The sequence below is a fragment of the Pimephales promelas genome, chromosome 8 (genome assembly GCF_988280905.1).
Source record: "Pimephales promelas chromosome 8, fPimPro1.hap1.1, whole genome shotgun sequence".
Taxonomy (NCBI): Eukaryota; Metazoa; Chordata; class Actinopteri; order Cypriniformes; family Leuciscidae; genus Pimephales; species Pimephales promelas.
Genome location: NC_142776.1, coordinates 28,016,793 through 28,038,478, shown reverse-complemented (window position 1 = coordinate 28,038,478; position 21,686 = coordinate 28,016,793). Strand labels below are relative to the sequence as shown.

Below are 21,686 nucleotides of genomic sequence, written 5' to 3'. Positions count from 1 at the left end.
GAATTAAATGAACAGAGTAGACCTTTTCAAATCAATACATTGAAAGGCAAAGCAAGGAAACTGAACATTCAGTAATGTTCGGTTTTTAATAAGTCATTAATATTAATAAGTCAATACTAAATAGTATTAGTCCATAAACCGTGATTGAGATAGCTCTGCTACAATGTAAGCTTTCACCAGATGTAGACAATGCATGTGCAGACAGGGCGTGTTTCCTTGGACAATTTTCTTGGCATTCTCTCACTCAAAGATAATCACCAAGTGTTATAAATGTAAGTGTTGGGCATGCTAAGTGGTGTGCGGTCATGTGTCACTAACAACAAACCCCCACGAGAATTCATGTTTTTATTTCACCTCTGGAGGTCGAGGTCATACTCTAGATCAGGGTTGGGCAACTCCGGTCCTCGAGAGCGACAGTCCTGCAAAGTTTAGCTCCTCTAACCCTGTGAAAAATTAGTTTTTAGTAATCCTGAAAACATTGATCATTAGCTTGTTCAGGTGTGTTTAATTAGGGTTAGAGCTAAACACTGCAGGACAGTGGCCCTCGAGTACCGGAGTTGCCCATCCCTGCTCTAGATTCTTTAAAGAGAGGGGGGAGAGATATCAGTTAGTATCTGTGGTCATTTTGAGCTGTTGAGCAAGATGTTGAGCAATAACAAACATTGCATAATTTGAAGAGCAGCACATTAGTATATAAAATCATGAACCAGCTAATTTAGGAACAAATTTGCAAAGAAATGCAGAAGAGAACGGGGACATGTGGATATTCAAGAACAGACCTAGATAGAAAAGACGACTGGAACTGAACTTTAAGGTCATATCCTCCAGCGACACAAATGTGGAAATGGTCCACCAACAAGACTTCCGAGAGAAAACAAGCAGCTCAGCAGAATAAAGGCTTATGGGTGTATCTAGTCAACAGAAACAAAGGTTGCTCTCTGAAAAGCAGATTGGCTCTTTCTCTACACAATTCCTACAAACCCAAATGGTCCCACATGCAAGCCAATAACACATCACTACTAAAGCTGCCAAAGATACAGTATAAAAGAAAGAAAATAAATGAAAAGACCACCCAAAGCAAGCCTTCTAACCACAGACAGAAACTAGTGTGCATGGAAAAACTGAGTGGGACAGAAGTGTCATGGGAGCAGAATGTTATTTCTCAATTTTGGTCAATGATAATCACTCAAAACATAAGCATGTCAAACTGTAGCAAGACCAAACTGATCAAAGACTTTATGAAAATAGTAATAAAAGATTCATCAACATAGAATACGACCTTTAAAATCCTGAGCTTTTGTATACAAAACGCAATGAACAGCTACCACACACAGTTTAGAATTAATGTAATAGATTTTAATTTATTGCAATTTAATGTCCTAAACAAGTTTAAATAAGCTCTTTATTTAAAAATAACTTTATAACATTAAAAGAACCCAAACACCATAGTCAGTTGAAAAAAAAGAGAAAGAAATAACATTTCATAACCTGGATGTTTTAGAAAGTCATGAATCTACATAAACAATATCCTAAACAATTATGCTCACAAAATGTTATTTAGTTCTGTGATGGCAAAGTTGAGTTTTCACCAGCCATTACTCAAGTCTTCAGTGTCACAAGATCTTTCAGAAATCATTAGAATTTGGTGCTCAAGACACATTTCTAAATATCAATGTTAAAAACAGTTTTTATACGTATGATACATTTTTGTTAAGGATTCTTGACAAACAAAGTTAAAAGAACAACATTTATTTGAAATAGAAATATTTTTAACATGTCTTTGTCACTTTTGGTGAATTCAATAAGTTCTTGCTGAATTAAGCAAACATAATGCGTGTAAACAATCACAAATTGGCCCTCAATCGGGTCATGGGGTCTATACGACCCCAATCGACTTTTACTTAATAAAAAAAAAGGTTCCCTTTTCAGTGGAATAAGATTGTGTGACTTTTCATACATTATCTATCTATACACACACAACAAAACAAACTGGGCTTGATTCGGTTGTTCTGAAGGTACGTAAAAAAAAGCGTTTACACTTCTGGTCTTCGCCCCCAATATGACCCCACATTGAAATGAATGGGAAATGTGAAAAAAAAAAAAACGAAATATATTTTCTTCATGTCAAAAAAAAAAAAAAAAAAAAAAAAATTCCGGCATAAATCTGAAATATTTTACACAGAAATGAAGGCCTAGTACTAGAGCATAAATGCAATGCATCATAAAAAAATTATATTTCATATGCAAGCTAATGGTGTAGTTGAGGAATTGCGTGGTATATGGATACAAATGTACTTTATATCTGCAAAAACACAGCATTAATGAATAGATGAGAAGTACACAAAAAATGATATATTATTTGTATGATTAAAAATGTATATTGTTTGTACAATAGGGCTGTGAAATGATTAATCACGAAAAAAACGCATCCAAAATAAAAGTTTTTGTTTACATAATATATGTTTGTGTAGTGTGTATAATTATTTTGTATATATATATATACACACATGCATGTATATATTTAAGAAAAATGTGCTATTAATATATCAAATATTTATATTTATGTATAATATAAATTTTGTATAAAGTATATACATGCAAATATTTCTTAAATATAGACATGCCTGTGTGTGTTTTTATATATACTAAATAATTATACACACTACACACTCATTTATTATATAACACAAACTTTTATTTTCGATGCGATTAATCACGATTAATCGTTTCACAGCCCTAGTGTACACTTAATCAATTGTTGGGGTCGTATAGACCCCGAAACCCAGAAGTGTAAACAGGAAACGAAGACCATTTGAAGGTTAAGACAAATAAATAAAGAATTAGGTCAAGTAATCACTTAACAAAGCCTGCTTTATTTCAACATTAATGGACCATCATGAAAAAAAAAAAAAAATCACTTTCTTCAGACAACAGTCAAGGCCTCTACTACCATGATATAGATATCAATTTTAGAACTGTATTAGTGATTACAATTATCGGAGGTGATGAACCGTCCTAAACCGTTTGAAATAGCCTCACCCTGCAAAAGCTCAACCCTCCAAGAAAAGAAGTGTTTATATGAAAATCCCCCTGGACACCTTGTCACACTGTAAACAGATTTTCATAAGAACTGTGCGATATTTTTGTTGTAAGCATTTGAAAAGAGCAGCAAGAAACACAATAGCAAGAGACTTTTGATCTCGCGACTGCTCACGGAACACAGGAAAGGAGGGGACACACTCGCTTTCTAGACATTTCTATTGTTTTCCTGATCCCGCTGTCTCTCATGAAAAATTACTTGCATTATTTTACAAGTACTGCTCAAACACAAACAATAGGCCATGTGAAACTGTCAGAGAGGCAGGCTGTGAAGGTTTTAGTAATTTTCTTGAACTGACTCACACTGACTCAAAATGCTCCCATCACAGTGCTCCCAAACGGACTTTGCAGCTACATAATAAAATCATTTTTATCTTACATAACCCTTTTCTCCTGTCGTCCAACATGAGCATCTGCCTTGTGTGCTGACATCTCAGAGACCCTGCAGTGTTAACAAATCATTGATATCTCTCCAAGTTGTGTTTACTCTGAAGCTAAACAGGAACTCAATTTGTGTAGGTGTCCCCCAAAATAGTCCTCTCTGTTTGAACAGGATGACCCTGCAAATAAAACGCGTACCTTCATGCGCACAGTCGATCAGGAAATAAAGAAATGTTATGGCTTGGCAGACAAACCTTCAATTTATATTTAGGATGGTGAAAATATGAACATGAACGTCAAAACAGAAGAGCAACTCATAACAAGAAGCCACAGACAGAGCCGGCATCCTCCGTACTTCATAAATATGTCTAAGGCCAGAGGTGGAATTGTTCCCACACACAATGTAAGATATTGATTGTACCCTCATTCAATACATATCCTACCATGTACAGATGGCTTTTTGCGATCCTACAATCTTACAAAAATAAGGGTTCGAATTTCAGTGTTACTGACTGAGAGAGAGAGATGTAGATAAGATGCTCAGAGGAAGGGGGTAGGGGGTCAAATGTTAATTTTGCAAGCAATGCCATTGTCTTTAGAGGCCACTGGTCAGATACTTTCTCTTTAACCAGTTTTCCAGTCTTACATGACTACTGATAAACTTTTTGTATATTATGTAGGGCTGTCAAACGATTAATCGCATCCAAAATAAAAGTTTGTTTACATAATATATGTGGATGCACTGTGTAAAATTATTTTATATATAAATACACACAAATGCTTGTATATATTTAAGAAATATTTTCATGTATATAGATTTTATATATCATTTATATTATAGATAAATATTTTATACTGTATATACAATTTTTTTTTCTTAAATATGCATGTGTGTGTATTTATATATGTGTATATATTAGGGGTGTAACGGTACACAAAAATCACGGTTCGGTACGTACCTCAGTTTTAAAGTCACGGTTCGGTACGTTTTCGATACAGCAAAAAGAAAGAAATGCCAGAGAAATTTCCTATTTGTTTAAAGAAAAAATATTTTTAAATAAGTGTGAGTTTTCCTAGATCTTGAAACTTTCAGGTTTATAAATGGGGGTCATCTTTGAAGGATGAACAAATAATGTTTTGGTCATCACATTAAAAATAACATTTAAATATATATATATATATATATATATATATATATTTATATAATATTTGAATTTTGAAGTGCTGGAAAAAGATGTGTGAAGTACTTGAAAGCATTTCACCATTCCAGCCAAACTGGTTCCAGTTAGTGTTACTATATTAAATCCATGGTGAATGTTGCTGGTGTATTACTAGTTCATTCACGGCACAATGTGTTTCTCCTGGTTTCCATGACAGCGCTGTTTGATCTAATAGAGATCTACGGTTAATAACGGAGAAATGTGAATGCTTCTCACTAGATCTCGCAGCGATGTTATTACCTCAGTGGCGAATTCAAATGTTTTCTTTACCGGATCTCTTAGCGCTATGTAGTAACAGTGTTGCTTGATCGAGATCGGCTCGCGCTGCACAGATGTTGCTGGTCCGAACTGATAAACGATCCATGAAGCACATAATGAGTAGCGCAGTTTCGTTCTGCTTTCATTACCCTTGCCATTTGATGTTGCGCAACGTTGTGTTGGCCGCGTCAGCACGAATTTTGCCGGCAGGAAAAATGGTCCAAGCAATCGTTCGGTTTGTATGCGTACCGAACCGGAAGCCTCGAACCGAAACGGTTCAATACGAATACATGTACCGTTACACCCCTAGTATATATATATATATATATATATATATATATATATATATATATACAAAATAATTATACACAGTGCACCCACATATATTATGTAAAGTAAACACAAACTTTTATTATGGATGCGATTAATCATTTGACAGCCCTAATATTATGTGCAAAAAGCAGAACAAATGCAAGAAAAAAAAGAAAGAAACAAAGATGATAAGGTTAGAAAGCATGAACCTTGTGGTGTCTAGGGCTGTTGGAACGAATTCCGAAATTCGAATATTAAAAAAAATATATAATCAATACTATTCGAATGCTAAAGTTACTATTCGAATATTGCTTTTATATATATTTAAAAATAAATACTTCCGAAGTGACCAGGTGTAAACGGCCCCTTATCGCTTTCTTATTAACAATAGGAGAGCGCGGGACTAGCTTTCGCGTGGCATATTCGCAAGGTCTCGTTCACTCCCTCTCTGCCATGCGCGCTATGTATGTTATGCGCGGATTCCGGGAGATTTTAACTAATTTGCGGCCATCAGGGAGACGCTATCAATATGCGGGAGACTCCCGGCACTTCCGACGCAATATGGCGATCACATCACCTCAGATCTGAGCCCCTATTCATCAAGCCAACGCGCCGCAAACTATCGCAAATCAATGCCAGCCTGTCAGTCAAGTCCAAATCAAGACAACCCATACCGAAGTTTTATGCCAACTTTAGTCTGATGGCAGATAAAAATAAACAGTGAGTAAATTACTTTCAAGTGATGAGAATGATAGAATGATTTATGATTGATCATATGACACTAAAAACTGGAGTAATGGTGCTGAAAATTCAGTTTTAAACCCACAGGAATAAAGTACATTTAAAAAAAAAGTTTAGAATAAACTTGACTTAATTTCTCAGCTGTTTTGAAGTTTGTTTGCAGGCAAACACGTAATCCATGGATGAGGCAAGATGCAATGGATGATGAAAGAGATGAAATTCTACAATATCGTTTATAATTTTATCAACCTTTACATCACTGTGTAATAACACAATGCAAAATGGAAAAAAAAAAATTGGCTAATAACACAGTGCTGCAGTCAGTGTTCAACAACAAACTGTGTTTTATGCAGAAAGGCCTCTCCTTAAAAATTAAGCTAAATCACTTTATTTCCAATAACATCAGGCAACATGACACTCAGATGTCGGACTCGGTAGTTATACTGTACTGCTGGGGTGCCATGCACAAGTGGGTAACATTTTTCAGAAACAAAAACATCATGATTCCTGAAACCCAATGGAATTACTAGTGAAGAAGAGCAAAGAAAAATGCATGGTCCCATCGAACAAATCACACTTGCATTCTTCAAAATATTGTACTCATTAACACTAAATGGAAATGTGTCCTTTACAGTCCAACTTTAAATGTGAGATTCCATGTCAAACTTTGCAATCATATTAAAGGTCAAATCAGGTTCGTCTGGGATGATATCATACCGCAGATTTGATCTGTTGTAATCCAGTGTTGTTTTGTAAGCAATGGGAACGGTTTTCAAAATATAGTCATTTGCTGGAGAAAATTCAATCAAACCCAGCTTTGAGAGCAACACTGGCACAGCACAAGCTCAGATTGTGGAGTTTGAGAAACACTGTGGCTTTTGACAGAGTTGATACATGGCCTTATGGCTGACAGAGCCGCTTTTCATCAAGAAATACAGTCTGACTCCCTGACTCTGAAAAATAAACAAGTGCAAGCTCTCAAAAGTGCAAATGAGAGACAGGAAGATCTCAAAACAAGGCAGATGCTTCACCAGCAATCCAACGTCCTTCATTTCTGTGCAAAGTGTCAAGTCTTATCTGCTAAAGGACCTGTAGCTTCAAGTGGATAGAGGTTTATAGTTTGTTCCTGCAAGTACATTGTGTTAATAGCCAAGGACAAAACTGCACACAAAAGAGTGCCTAACTTGATTATCTGACACACTTTAGAGTAATTTGTTTGCCACATAAACTCCAACAGTGAGAAAGGAGCTGAATGCCAGTTTTTAAAGTTTGAAGAGGGATCCTTCACTTAAATGAATGAGCAGTGTTATTTTAGTATCATTACTATTATAGTTCTTATTAATGTTTTGAATTAGTTCATTTTTTATTTTCATTTAAATTAGAAAAATGTTGTGTGCTTGTCATTTTATTAGTTTTTTTATGTGTATAGCCTAGTTTCTATCCATTTTATTTCAGTTTTAGCAATTGTAGTACATTAAGTTAAACTAAATGAAAAATCTGCCTTGGCAACTAGATTTTTAGCAGACATTGTTTGTGTGGTAGATAATAGCCATATCGTCAATATTATGATATCAAGCTGGAATTAATCAGCAAATTTAAAAAAATCGATTTGCATTACAGCCTGAGGCAAGACAGTTTCACCAGAAAAATAAATAACAAACATGACTATCAGCCTGCAGACATAGGATAGTTAATCCTGGCCGATTATTTTGTCCGTCTAATAGACCGATTAATCGGCCGATTTTTGCCAATTTTTTAACATAATCGCATCGGCCAATATTCAAGTATATCAAGCCGATTATTAGGCAGATGCATCTGTGGGCAGTCTAGTGTTGTCGTGGAACACGTGTTTTTTCCAGTCATTTTCCAGCCGAGTGAGCAGCAGACCTAAATATGAATGCGTTCATGAACTATCGTTCATTGAACGCGTTCAGGCACAACGCTGACTGTTAGTAAGTAGCTGGATTAAACATGGTTAAAATGCTGGCCAAACAGTGTAAAGTGTGATTGTATTTCACTGTAGACTAAAAGGACCAACAACGGGATGCCGTTGTCTGAAGACCAACAGACGGATGGTCCGTAGTGGTGCATTTAAAGTTTTTGTAAACTATCTTTTTCCCATCTGGTGGTTGTTTTTATCGTTCAACAGCAATTTACTAATGAAACACGTTATTGTTAGAAGTTAAATTAAATAAAATATAATAAATCTTAAAATTATAAATAAAAAATTAAATAATTTAAAGTTTTTTTTTCTCCTTTTTTGTGATAATTAGGTTATGTCCATTTGTCTTTGTCCGTCAACAAACAAAACAAACCAAAAATACATGTTTCAGGACATTTTTTGAGATGATAAAATGTTTTTGTTGAGAAAGTTTGTCTATGTTAAGTAATTATCATTTCTTTTACTTTTTATCTTTCAAATAGAGGTTAAAAACCAAGCCAATATCAGCCAAAATAAATCGGCAGCATTAATCGGCCATCGGCCGACCCGGATTTCAAAGGATCGTTATCGGCGTGAAAAAAAACCATATTGGTCGACCTCTACCGTCTAATCATGTATTATTTACTTGCAAGAATGTAGCCCCTACCAAACTCAGTAATCAGTATACTTTCACATCTCGAGCTGGTGCGAGCTGCCTGCCCCGGCTCTACGGGGATGCTTGAGTGTGTTAAGCGCCCTCAAAAGAAAGCGATGCAGCGAGGGATGAAGCTACACAACACATTACCAACTGTAAACTGATCACAAGTGCTCTGTTTCTGATGCACTTCACGTTTGCTAGGCAGGGGAAAATTGATGCACCAGACCAAAAAAAAAAAAATCACTTGTTCGCTCATTTTACCGTACCCCAAAAAATGTTACCTTTAGGAGCGAGGACCTCTTGGATGAGTCGGGCTCTCGTATCGGAATTTGAGGAAGTGGGGGAAGTGACGTATGCCGTAAAGCAGTTGAATTTTGTAGTTCTTTTTGTGCTCGGGTTCCTACCCACTCCCCGAAATTACAGAGTGCCAGTAAAAGCGATACACGTCCACGTCAGGTTATGGCAGACCTGTCATTCAACCTATTTTAAGTCAATGTACATCTCAAGGGTTTTGGAAAAATATTATAAAGGTTGAAAAGTTGCATAGTGCTACTTTAAACTCATTGAAATTCAATGTAGCCTACAAGAGTGATGCTGAGGCCTGAAATCATATTCACCACCACTGTGACAACACTCATTTACCCACAATGAGATACTTCAGTCAAAGTTCCTCCTTTCCCTATATCAGTAAAACAGTACATCCTTATGGGTGTCATGAGGCTTTTCAAATAACACATGTACCAGAAATATAAAGGCACCAGCACCAAAACTTCCCAACAAACTTGCCCGTCATCATTTAGAGACTTTGCATATCACATTTAAAAGGATAGTTTGCCCAAAAATGAAAATTGTGACACTAATTAGGCTACTTCATTCCAAACCTGTAAGACTTTCATTCATCTTCGGAACACAAATGAAGACCTTTTTGATGAAATATGAGAGCTTTATGTATTGTAATCTCCATTGACAGCTACCAAACTGAAACTACTACATTGATGCTTCAATCTTTCTGAAGTGTCAACGTAGTTGGGTAATTTTCACCAGAGGGACAGGAAGGTCTCCAATTTCATCAAAAAGATCTTCATTTGTGTTCCGAATATGAATAAAAATCTTACAGGTTTGAAATGACAATTAATGGAAATGATTTTGGGGTGAACAATCCATTTAACCCCATGTAAAACATTTCAGTTTTACTTGTAGGCCTACTTTGGGATGATAATCTTTTTTTTAACCAAGGGTTATTAAACCCTGCTCTAATTTGGTTGTGGGCCAAAGGTATGCGTGACAGCAGGTAAAATGTAATGATGGAAAGTAATTGTTTTTGTTTTTTTGGCAACAGATAACCGATATTACAACGGTTTAGGGCTGACTTCAATGGGGCGATCATTGAATCAAAGTTACAAGCATTGAATGAATCGATAGTATTTTCGGATATTCGGCTTCTGGAACCAGAAAAAAAAATGTCTTGTGGGACTTTAAATAATATAGGGCACATTCTTTTTCTTTTCTGAAATGATGTGCGCGGAAAATTATTCAAAACAAATACAAGAATGGTTAATTTCAATTTCATGGTGACTTTATCTAGCCTATATTCATTCCCTTATGAAAGTTCCATTCAGTTAAAGGTAGGCCTGTATGGAAAACGTTAAAATAATTTTTAAAGGTATATTTCAAAAGATGGAAGACAACCAGAAGAGATTTATATGGCGACAACTGGATAAGCAGGTAACTTAATAGACAGTTGCGTGCTATATTTTACCTCAAATAACGCTAACACAGCGTTTCCGAATGTAGCCTACTGTCACTGTGTGATCTCAACAGCACCTCAATAACAACCCAGGATAAGTATGGACCGTGTGAAACATGGAGCAAGGTAACCCAGGATTAAATTGACCCACGGTTACAACTTTAAATTGTAAACAAACAAACACCAGGTGCGCGTCCAAAATGCAGACATGATCCACATCCTGAGACTCCTCAGTCAACAGGTAACTTAGGCATGCAGGCCCACAGGTCCAGAAGCAAGGCAAAATCACATCAGTAATCGCGTCTATTGTCGACAAGTAAAAATAAAGAAATACACCCAGCTTTATGGCAGTTTGTAATGGCTCAGTTTTCAAGCACGTGCTTACCTGCAGTAAACGAGACAGTCCATATGATTTATTTCTTTATCTGAGCGGTGTCGTCTGTAATCCTCCCATAAATCCTTGATAGCGGTAACGGACAAAATAAAAACCACAGGGGCAAGAGCCAACTCTGGTTGAAACGCATTGACCACAGGCACAAAATTCAGTAAGGCTATGAAAACAAAATACACGTTGGCAAACCGGTGAAATTGCTCGAAGAGGTTCTTCGGTAGGAAAGAAAGCAGAGTGTATTTTGTGGTTTTGATCTTATTGTTTGCATAGTGTCTGTTGTTGGGGTTATCCCCTCCTTTGGTATGGTCATACAAAATGTTGGCGTGTACAATCCTTGTTTTACTCTCCTTTTTGCTTTTCCTCCTTTTATGCTTTTTCACTTTGGTACTTTTCGTGTCTCCAGTCTCTCGCGCCATACTTCGACCAAAACTTTTGTCTCTTTTCCTTGAACAAATAAAAGATGGTATCTATGTAATCATGCTGATCCTCCTTGATGATGTAGGGCCGTATGAAATGCTCTTCACTCTGTTTTATCGTCCTCATCCATCGCGTCAATTCTCTCCCTTTCTCTCGTTACTGAAAAGTTTTACAGCGGCATCTTTTTTTTCCCTCAGTGGATGAAGATGCTTTAAGGCAGGGCCGAGCGATTATACGTACGCGCTGTTACACATTTAGTAACATAAATCATATGGATAAACCCACAGATCAGTATTGCTGTTTAAAGTCCATCCGTATGATTGTTCATGCGGGGTTTTACGCAGACCGTGTTGAAAAAACAAGCCAATCACTGGAGGTACAAAATTACGTCACCGATGACGCAAACATAGCCCCGCCCACTTACAAATGAAACATCTTAACTGGAAGTGCCACGCGTTACCATTGAGAAAAGGGGATTCTAATGGAAGACGCAAAGTTGTTTACAGTTTATGCGGCGATTGTATTTAATTTAGTTGTTATTATGAAAAATGCATTGTTCTCAAAAAAAGTCTGAATGACCTCAGTCACTCTTCACTTTCAAGATGATCTCATTCAGTCAGTCCCTAGCTATCACTTTTCTTAAGTCTCTTTAGTCTAGTCTGAGTTTAGTGTCTAAGATACAGGAAGTAACATCTGTCAGATTTCTGGCAGGTGTTGTTGAATATGAAATGGTTGAAAATAACATTATATTTTTACCTGGATATCTGTAAAACGCACGATAGGGAGGACAACAAGCAAACAACACAAACAGTCGACAGGGAGGACATCACAACAGAATAAAACAACAGCAATAACAGTGGACAGACAAATGTATGTGCAAAGCAGTCAAGACTTTTTTTTTGCACAGACGGAACAGAATAGTTTTCTTAAAAAAAAAAAAAAAACTTCCACAAATGACAGAACAGGACGAAGCATTATGATAGGCTATAAACAAAGAACAAAGCTACACATCAACATAATACTAATTTTTGGCACAAGACAAGAACCAGACAAGATTATTTAAAGTGTGTTCTGTTTGTGTTACTGTATGATATACAGTTACTCTTGTGCTTTTGTATAGATAACCGTAATTTTGTTATTTTATAGATAACCGTAATTTTGTTATTTATAGATAACCGTAATTGTTCAAATTAAGAAATTAAGTATGGATTATTAACAAATTGGAAGCGCTTGTTTATGTTGGTCGAAAAAAAATTACCTCTAAGTGAAAATGCTCAAAATAGAGGGATTTATATAATGTTTACTATTGGACCTTACCTTATTTATTATGCTAGTAGTAGTGTAGGTTTTATGATGGCTGCCTCCCACAGGACTATTAACAGACCACACCAAAATTGTGGATATTTCAGTGCAATTAAAAATAGTACATGAATGTTTCATTACACTGTGGTCATGCCAAATCTACGCCCTTGTTTGGTGGAGATTCCTTTAGCCAAGAAACTATTAACGATTCGTGATGTTTATATTATCTCCACAAACAAGTTAATCGGCTTCTCCATGACTCAGGGCCCTGTAATGAGACGAAAGCAAACGTGCTGCCTTGTGCAGTCATAAACTCTTTGATATGTCCCTTCCTTGGTATCTTCTGATTGAGTAAAACCATCTGTCTTAATACAGAAAAACAACTTCGAAGTAAGTCTGTATGATATCTTGAAGACTAAAATGAAAACATGTTTGTTGTCCAGTGCATAACAGACAGTAATCTGAGGATTATCATGTTAGTAGATATACAGTTACCATTGTTGCTGTTGTGTAAACAGATATGAGGTTGGCATATTTAATTACAGAAATAGGTGAGTTTATGTCACAGATAAATTTCACATTACCACTCAAGACCCGCTGACTCGTCCGCCATCTTGGAACAGTCAACACTGTGCAGCGAGAGAATATTGATTTGTGTTTTTATATGTATCAACTCAACCTTACAAGCTTTTAATAGGAACATTTTAGCTAATGCCTTCGTCTTGTTGCATTGTCTATATTGCAGATTTAGATATTCATATAACTACGGTTGCAGTTGCACAGCCAACTTGTTCTCGAGTGATGATGGCATGTATGTGAGTGAATGTGGCATGTATGGGTTAATGGTACAATATTGGTACAAGAACTGGTTCGAATTCCATTCAGGATAGGCTATTTCTTCTTCTTTTTTTCTACTAGTGTACCCTTGAACAGAGAAGGAAACAAAGCAAGTTGTCTCTGAGCTCTGACATCTGTCTGCAGCATAAGCTGTTGAATTTCTAATTATCTATAAAATCTAAGCCATAAATCATGACAATGATCTAGTTTTAAATAGACAAAACGATTGCTATCGCGATTGATCAAATGGAAAAAAACACATTTTGACATCAGCAGAGGCAAATACATTAGTAACTGTGCTTAATGAGCATACGTCACTATTTTATTTTTCTCTGGTGTAAATGAAGGATATTTCTGCAGGGATTGTGCTAAACTGTGATTTATGTGTCTAGCTGCAAAGTCAAATATTTTAAACTTCTATTTATCTTAAAGGGCATTTCGGTGTACCATACTTTGCCTTTTTAAACTCAGCCCAGGGTATTTTATATTCTCTCTTGGGTGTAAATGAAAAGCAGCATTGCATTAAGAAAAACTTTTGAAAATGTGTGTTGCAAATGTAAAGTTGGCTGGTAATGGTAAATTTTTTTCTTTCTCTTTACTTTGGACAGGATTTCTGGCATCCAAAGCATGCTGGCCTTGATTAAATTAACTTTGCAATGTGAATTGCTTGAATGTGTCTGTTTTTTTTCTTGCATGAATAAACATGCAAGCATTTAATACTCTCCACTACATTCAAACCATAAGGAATTGCAAGGTCAACTTCATCGTTATGCTTCATTCAGAATATGTGAAATTGGCTTTGGATGGAGATTCTAGTCTATGTGATATGGCTTATTTCTTCATCACTACACAGTCAATTTTGTCACAGTTAGAAGAAGACCAGAAAAGAAAATTATATCAATCCCTATAAGTCTTTCCCAGGCTTTTAGGGACTGAGACCACATGGCTTTTTTCTCTCTCTCTCTCTCTTTGGGAAAAGTGCATCATTGCAGTGGCTTTTTCTGACAGTCAGCTCAAATGACTGGAAACTCTCCCTGTCTCGCTACTGTTTTTCAGGTCTGCGTTGGGTCTGTAGCAGCATGCTGCAATGTCTCAGGACCGCCACTCTTTGACCATCCATCATGGGGAAATTGAATTGTTCCCCAATGCCAAGATGCCACCGAGTCCAATCAGCCATTATTTTTTCCCAAACCCAACAGCTGGACACTAGTACTGCAAATCAAGGGTGACAGTAGGTTGGATAGGGCCCTGATTGATCTCCCTCTGCCCTGTGCGCTTCGGGCTAAATGACCCAGCACTTGCAAATCTGCTGAGATCTGGAGCTTTGGCTAGATGCCCCCTCCCCTTCCAATAAACCTGGAGAGTAGCTGGCTTTAAAACCTGATTCAGCATTTGCTACTGTTTTGCTGCTCTACATCATTGTGCTTAGCAAGTGGATTTATTATTGTCATTTAACAGATCGAGTGAATCTTCAATTAGAACATTTTACCGTTGATGTTGTTATGGGGTTGTGTCTGAAAAAGCTGCCCTCTTGTGGTAAAGCTGTTGTCATTTTTTACAGTCTGTTTTATACTTATGTGCTGATAACTGGTGTCATCAATGGAAAATATTTGCAACAATTATCATTGATTTCTTCACATCACCCATGTTAACAAATTATAACATCATTCATCAACCGTATGAGCACAAGGTAATTAAAGTGATTCATTTGAATCATCTAATGCGATCATAACTAAATGCATCTCCATAACAGTGATGATTCATGTTAAGGGACTTATTGTTTAGGATAAAATATAATCTTTACAGATTATTAGTATTATTTAGACACTATCTTATTCATTGGGGAAGAATTTAACAGTTTAGGAATCTAATTCCCCAAAATAGAATTTAACATTATCAAAATCGAAAAAGTCAGCTTGCTGTAGACATGTTCATTCACACCCAATTTACTAAGAATATAATTTCACTTGAAATTAACCACCATCATTTTTTAGGCAATTCTCCAATCTATCAACACATACTGTCACTTTTTTCCATCATAATTTGCTTTTTAATAATATAATAAGCCATTACAATGAACCAGTGAGCTATGCAATTTGTGTAAGTGCTTTGAATATCTAGCCTACACATTTCACATTTCAAGCTTTGCAGGAAAGATCAATGAGTTCGTTTAATTTTGAACAGAAGTAATGGACATTTAAGGCATTTAGCATGTTTGTCATGTGAGGACTGTTTAAGTCACAATAGGTCATTTCTGGTTTTATTATTGTTTTCGCTACATTTAGGTCTGTGTGAAAAAGAGCAGATGGCATTGTGATGAGTTACAAACACAAAAGTGCTGGCGAGACAAAAGTCCCGTCCTCTGGTGCATTATTGCGCATATAGCACAACTTCAAAAAACTGCTTTGCACATATTATTCAGCTCTATTTTGTTTTTCGTACAGCTCACATTCTAAGCACAAGTAATGAATCTGCAGTATAGACAGTGGTTTTCATTTTTCTTTTTTCCCCCTGCAAATTTCACCATTTCAGCAAATAAAACAATGAGCACAATCTTAAAACTACTGGTTAAATTAAAGGGACAGTTCACTCAAAAATGATCGTTCTCTCATCATTAACTCAACTTAGACTGAGTAGAGGACTACTTTTAGTGCTTTTTGTCATTTTTGGAGTTTGGTAACTATTCACTTTTTAGACTGAAAATTCTGCTAAATACAAATTTGAGCTACACGAGGATGAGTAAATTAGAGAATTTTCATTTTTGGGTGAACTATCCTGGTGCACTCAGTAGAGAAGTCTTCGCATTCCCATTCATCTTAATGTCAGCTTCTTGGCTGGCACAGGACCCCTCGGAAGTGTGCGAATGGATGCTGTCATCTTTGCACATAGGTGCTCAGTTCCAGGAACATTTTTCGTGTGACTAATCACTCGTCTGGAGAAAAAGTGGTTAAAAAAGTGGTCTATTTCACACTTTCCGTAATTGAATTTACCAATGCCACTAAAGAAATGCTATGTTCAATATTTTACCATTTTAGTGGGGATTTTCCATCCATTGACTTCCTCTCTCCTAACTCTAATCCTTAAAGGGCAAGTTTGGTATTTTAGACTCTAGCCCTGTTTTAAGATCGTTTCTGATGAAATAGAACGGTTAAGATTGAAATTTGGACACATGCTGCTGGCTCGAGAATTTTCGGTTTCTGTGGTTGCAATCCATGGAGTAATCCATACGGCTCCAGGCGGTTAACAAAGGCCTTCTAAAGTGATTTGATGCATTTGTGTAAGAAAAATATCCATATCTAAAACTTTATAAACTAAAATAAGCTTCTGGCAGACAGCCTACGCAAGTCGACTTATGCCAAAAGAGTAACGTCTGAAGCAATGTATTACTTTGGATTTAAGAGTGCAAGCTTTGACGTATCTCGCGGTTCAAACAAATTGGTCTGGGCAACAAACTCAAGCTCCTCTGACATTTCTCTTTAAAAATTCTCAGTTTATACTTCTAATTCGTGACTGGTGTTTTGATTTGCTCTATGCTCTGCGCTTCCACGTCATGCCTCTGGTCAGTACTCCTTTGCCATTAATCAATGCGTTCGGCCATGTTGTTAGTTATTTTAGTTTATAAAGTTTTAAATATACATATTTTTCTTACAAAAACCACATTGCTTTGCTTCAGAAACCCTTTATTAACCCCCTGGAGCCATATGGATTACTTTTATGATGGATGCATACCCTTTTTTGGGCTTCAAAATAGCAAAACAAATTGACTGACAAAAAGAGCCAGGACATTTTTTGAGATAACTCTGATCATATTCGCCTGCATGGCTTGAGGGTGAGTAAATTATGGAGTAATTTAAATTTTTGGGTGAAATATCCCTTATGTTCACTATGCTGTTTTCCTTGTGCGAACCATTTCTGTACTCACGTAGGTGATTCCAGGTTTTACTGTTCTTAAGGGATCATTTGGTCTTCAATGTGAGAAAAACTTGAACAACACAAACATAAAGCAGACGTGTCCCTTGAGAAATGATGTCTTTTTTCAGTTGACAATGTGAAAAAGAGAAAACAACTCTAGATATCTGTAACATCAAGCACATTACTTTTTCCACACTGACAACAAGGTCAACGGTTCAACATGGTTCATTATATAGTGTTCTCTAGCTCAGTCTGTGTATCATGCGCAATGCTGCAGAAGTGCTCTTTTTTATAAACATCTCTTCAAATTCAACACTTTTTTTGCATCATGAGAGCAAATTTTGTTTTCCTCATTTGTCCGTGGCTGCTTTAATGAGTAAAGAGGGCAGTTCGTGCTGATAGTAGCACACACTCGCATCCCAATCATCACTACTCTTTTACAAGCAGAGCTCTGAAACACTAGGATGTGCTTTCTGAGCCATTCTCAAGAGGATGCAGCAGTATCTGTTAAAGATGAGTTATCGGGGAGTGGTCAGGTGGTCCAAGAACAAAAACAGAGCGACACTGGGGTTTGATCTGGAGGAGTAAAGAACAGTATCTGCTATATTACACTCAAAAAAAGCTTGAAATTTAACAATACATCAAAAATCTATGAAAAATATGCATAAAACAAATAACTCAATTTTGTTTTCTTTTAAAGCAAATCAAAATGTTGACTTTCATGTGTGGTTTGTTTTTTTTAGTCTGTTTTGTCCCATCTATTCTACAATTTTGGCTCTCTACTTTAGTGTTATGATGTATAGCTGACTTCAGCTGTGCTGCAGTCTAAAAATGAAAAGACTATTAAACACACAGATATAAGACTCATCAGCAGAGGGAGCTAGACTCCAGCCAGTACACTCACAATGCCAAGAGTTCACAAGTGCTGAGTGCACACTGCTCACATTCAATCTTGCATACTATTTACGAAAAACGCTGTTAATGCAACGAACATTTAATCGAAACATTTTTGCACTGTTAAAATTTTAGGTAGCACTTTACAATAAGGTTACATTTGTTCAAATTATTTAACTATTTGTTATCATAAAAACAACAACAATGAAAAGCATGTATTATTCTCAATTAATGTTGATTTTATCGTTCAATTCATTTGTTAAAATCAAAAGTTGCTGTTAATCTGTTATTATTTGTTAATGGACTTGAGCAACAATGAACATTTGAATTTTTAATAACTAATGTTAGCAAAGATGAATAAATGCTGTAGCAAATTACATTAAGTTAGTTGGTGTTACCAAATTTTATTTTAAATATTAATCTGAGAACAAATGAATTTTTTTTTAATCTGATTTAATAATTATTAATGAAAATGAATAATGAGAAACAGATTGTGGTGGATATTTCTTCCTGTTCATTTATTACAGGAAATTTGAGCGCATTGCATTGTGGGATTCCAATATTCAATGCACTTTGTTCTGTTGTATACTGCTCCTCCAGGTTTTAATATGCATTATTCTGCACAGTATACATACTGTATATCGCAGAAATACTGAGATTAATATTCTATGCTGTTCCAAGCAGCCTTTGTGTGTGTGCAAGAGAAAAGTAGACACGTGTGAGCGCTTTGAGACACAGAGCTATATACAACCTCAAAATGTTAACCCCTTTAGTGAGATTCAATTCGATGTTGTCTCACTCATTCACTGCAGACCATTTTGGTGCAGTGAGGAAAACGAGGTTATTTTGAACCCACCGGCACAGTAAGTGTTATACTGCGAGGGTCATCGTGTTTCAAAAAACCTGACCACTCATTCCTTTTCCTACTTCCACAATCAACAAGCTGTTGTGGGAGTATTACTGAGACAATCAATGCTAGGTAAAAGCCAATTGTAGTAGCCAGCAATGAGACAAGCTCTTATTATATTACATTAATCTGGTGGGGAAGATCTGAGAGGAACAGAAAGTTCACAGGCCGGAGATGGTCCTGTCAGACACCTTACAATGGCTCTGAATAGTTAGATAACATCCTCCTAAATTTGGTCCTGGTTGCCTGGAGACAGGAGTATGATTTGGATGGTGTTGATATGGGAGACAAAGTGCCACTCTCTGCCTGCGCGAAGAAGCTCTAATATCATCCGAGGGTACTCGAAAATGCCCTTTAAACTAATGAAATAATAAAATTGACTAATGGCATGGGAAAACCGCACTGCTATCTCTTCCCCTTGTAAATATCAAGCATACATCTATTTTCGCTCTGATCGTAAGGAGATGTCAGGCAACTCAGGCATCTCAACACAGAAGAACGGGTTAACCGACAGAAGAGCTTCCAAAGAGACTAACTACAAGATGCCGATTTAATCGTTATTCTGGTATGTAACGTTTCTTTTCAGACAACGATAAAGAGTCAAATAGAAATATAATCATCCGTGCAACACTCTCCACCGATCAGCCCACACAGCCATCTGCAGACATTTGATGCTTTCACAAGGCGCACCCAAAGCATTTCGGCACCAAATGCAATTAACATCATCCAAAGCCAGTTGAAAGTAATGTCAGGAAGAGTTTTGCACTGGGGAAAAGCAGTTCATATTTTTCATATATCACTCGACAGGGTGCTTGCTAATGACTTTCTTGTGACCATCACTCTGCATCTGATCAATTGTGCTGATTTCCATTTCTAAATAGCTGTTTTGACGAGATTGAGTACTACGCATCAATCACGATAGAGAAATGAGAAATATAATTAGATTAGACGATTGATGAGGTCCTCGCCCCCCCAATACTTTAACATGCACTGGAGTAAGGCACATTAAATTCACCATGAAATAACTGAAAATTCATATTTTTTTTTTATGCAATATTGCAGCATTTGTTGTAAATTATTTACTAGCTGTGCACATCACATTTTTAAAAATAAATAAATAAATAAATAATGTGCCCTTGTAATCTCTTGCCAAATTAACTTCCCCTCCCTCTTCCAAGCAATACAAGGTGTATATGACTTTCTTCTTCTCAACTGCCGTAATCGTGTTCACGAGTTCCGGTGGAAGGATGACCTCTGACCTGTCATATGACATAGCCCGTAAGCTAAGGTGAGGAATCGCAGAGGACAGAGCAAAATAAAATCCGATCACGAATTAGAAGTCTAAAATGAAAAGTTTAAAAGAAAAATGTGGGAGGATTTCGGTATAAAAGAAAAGTCAGGTCAGAGGTGCACCGTAATTCGACTCTCTCGTGAACACGAATACAGCCGTTTTGATTATTTATGAAGTTTTAAATATATTTTTCTAACAAAAACCCATCGCTTCGCCTCAGAAGGCATTTATTTACGACTGGAGTTGCATAGATTACTTTTATGATGGATGGATGCGCTTATTGGAGCTACAAAAACTATTGGTAACACTTTACAATAAGGTTCATTAGTTAACTACATTAGTTAACATTAACAAAGATTAACAAATGCTGAAGAAGTAATGTTCATTCTTAGTTAATGTTATTTCAACATTTACTAATACTTCATTAAAATCTTGTTAACATTAGTTAATGCACTGTGAACTAACATGAACTAACAATGAACAGATGAACAAAAATAGTAACAAATGTATTGCTCATGGTTAGTTCATGTTAGTTAATACATTAACTAATGTTTAATAAATGAACCTTATTGTAAAGTGTTACCAAACTATTCAATGCCACTACAAAACAGGAAGAACCAGGATATTATTTAATATAACTCTGAATGTGTTGGCTGAAAGAAAAAAGTCATAGGATGGCTTGAGGGTGAATAAATTATGGGATAATTTTCATTTTTGGATGAACTATTCCTTTAAAGGCTATTTATTTTATTTTTCCTGTCTCTCCTCCACTGTTCACTACACTAGGAGTTAACCATATGGTTAAGTGTTAAAATGACGACTACAATCTCTGACGTTCAGAACAGTGCATGGTAAATTGATTTTCTTCTTTTCTTGGAGAGGGCTCATCGGAAAGGAGACTGACAGAAGCCCTGTATATGACATGCGACACCCACTGGAAGGTGTTGTGTGAACACATTGGGGGAATGTGGTGGCTATTTTTATCTAACAGTGGGCGATCTTCATGCTAGTGGCTCTCCATCTGGTCATATGTTCTAAACATGGAACACATACAAGTGGTTAACATGAGCTAAGTGGCTACAGACAGATGGGAACTCAGCAATCGGCTAGCCACTTACAGTATTAACATGCTTTCTTTATTGAAGCTAAATGAGAATAGCTATTAGAAATGACTAATTATTAGTTTCTTTGGACCAAAAGGTCCACATCATCCCAGAATGCGTGACAAATAACTAATGACAATCCATATTTTTAATTCAGTCATTTTAATCACACATACAGCTGTGTTATTTTTTAGAATTATTTAGACTATTGTAGCACTTATTAATAAATGGAATTATCTTTTATTTCTGTATTTTATTTTATTTTTTTAGTAATTATGTTATGTGCTTGTGTAAT

The 21,686-nt window shown here is 36.3% G+C and overlaps 1 protein-coding gene across 1 annotated transcript in view; it reads right to left on the bottom strand.

Moving 5' to 3' along the window:
* The window catches only part of atp10a (ATPase phospholipid transporting 10A), a 64,315-nt gene extending 52,937 nt beyond the window's left edge, over nucleotides 1-11,378 (bottom strand). The window contains exon 1 of the mRNA XM_039689281.2: nucleotides 10,723-11,378. Within this exon, the coding sequence (XP_039545215.2) occupies nucleotides 10,723-11,144 (422 nt within the window). The 5' untranslated portion in view covers nucleotides 11,145-11,378. The remainder of the gene's footprint in view (nucleotides 1-10,722) is intronic.
* Nucleotides 11,379-21,686: the final 10,308 nt, after the last annotated feature.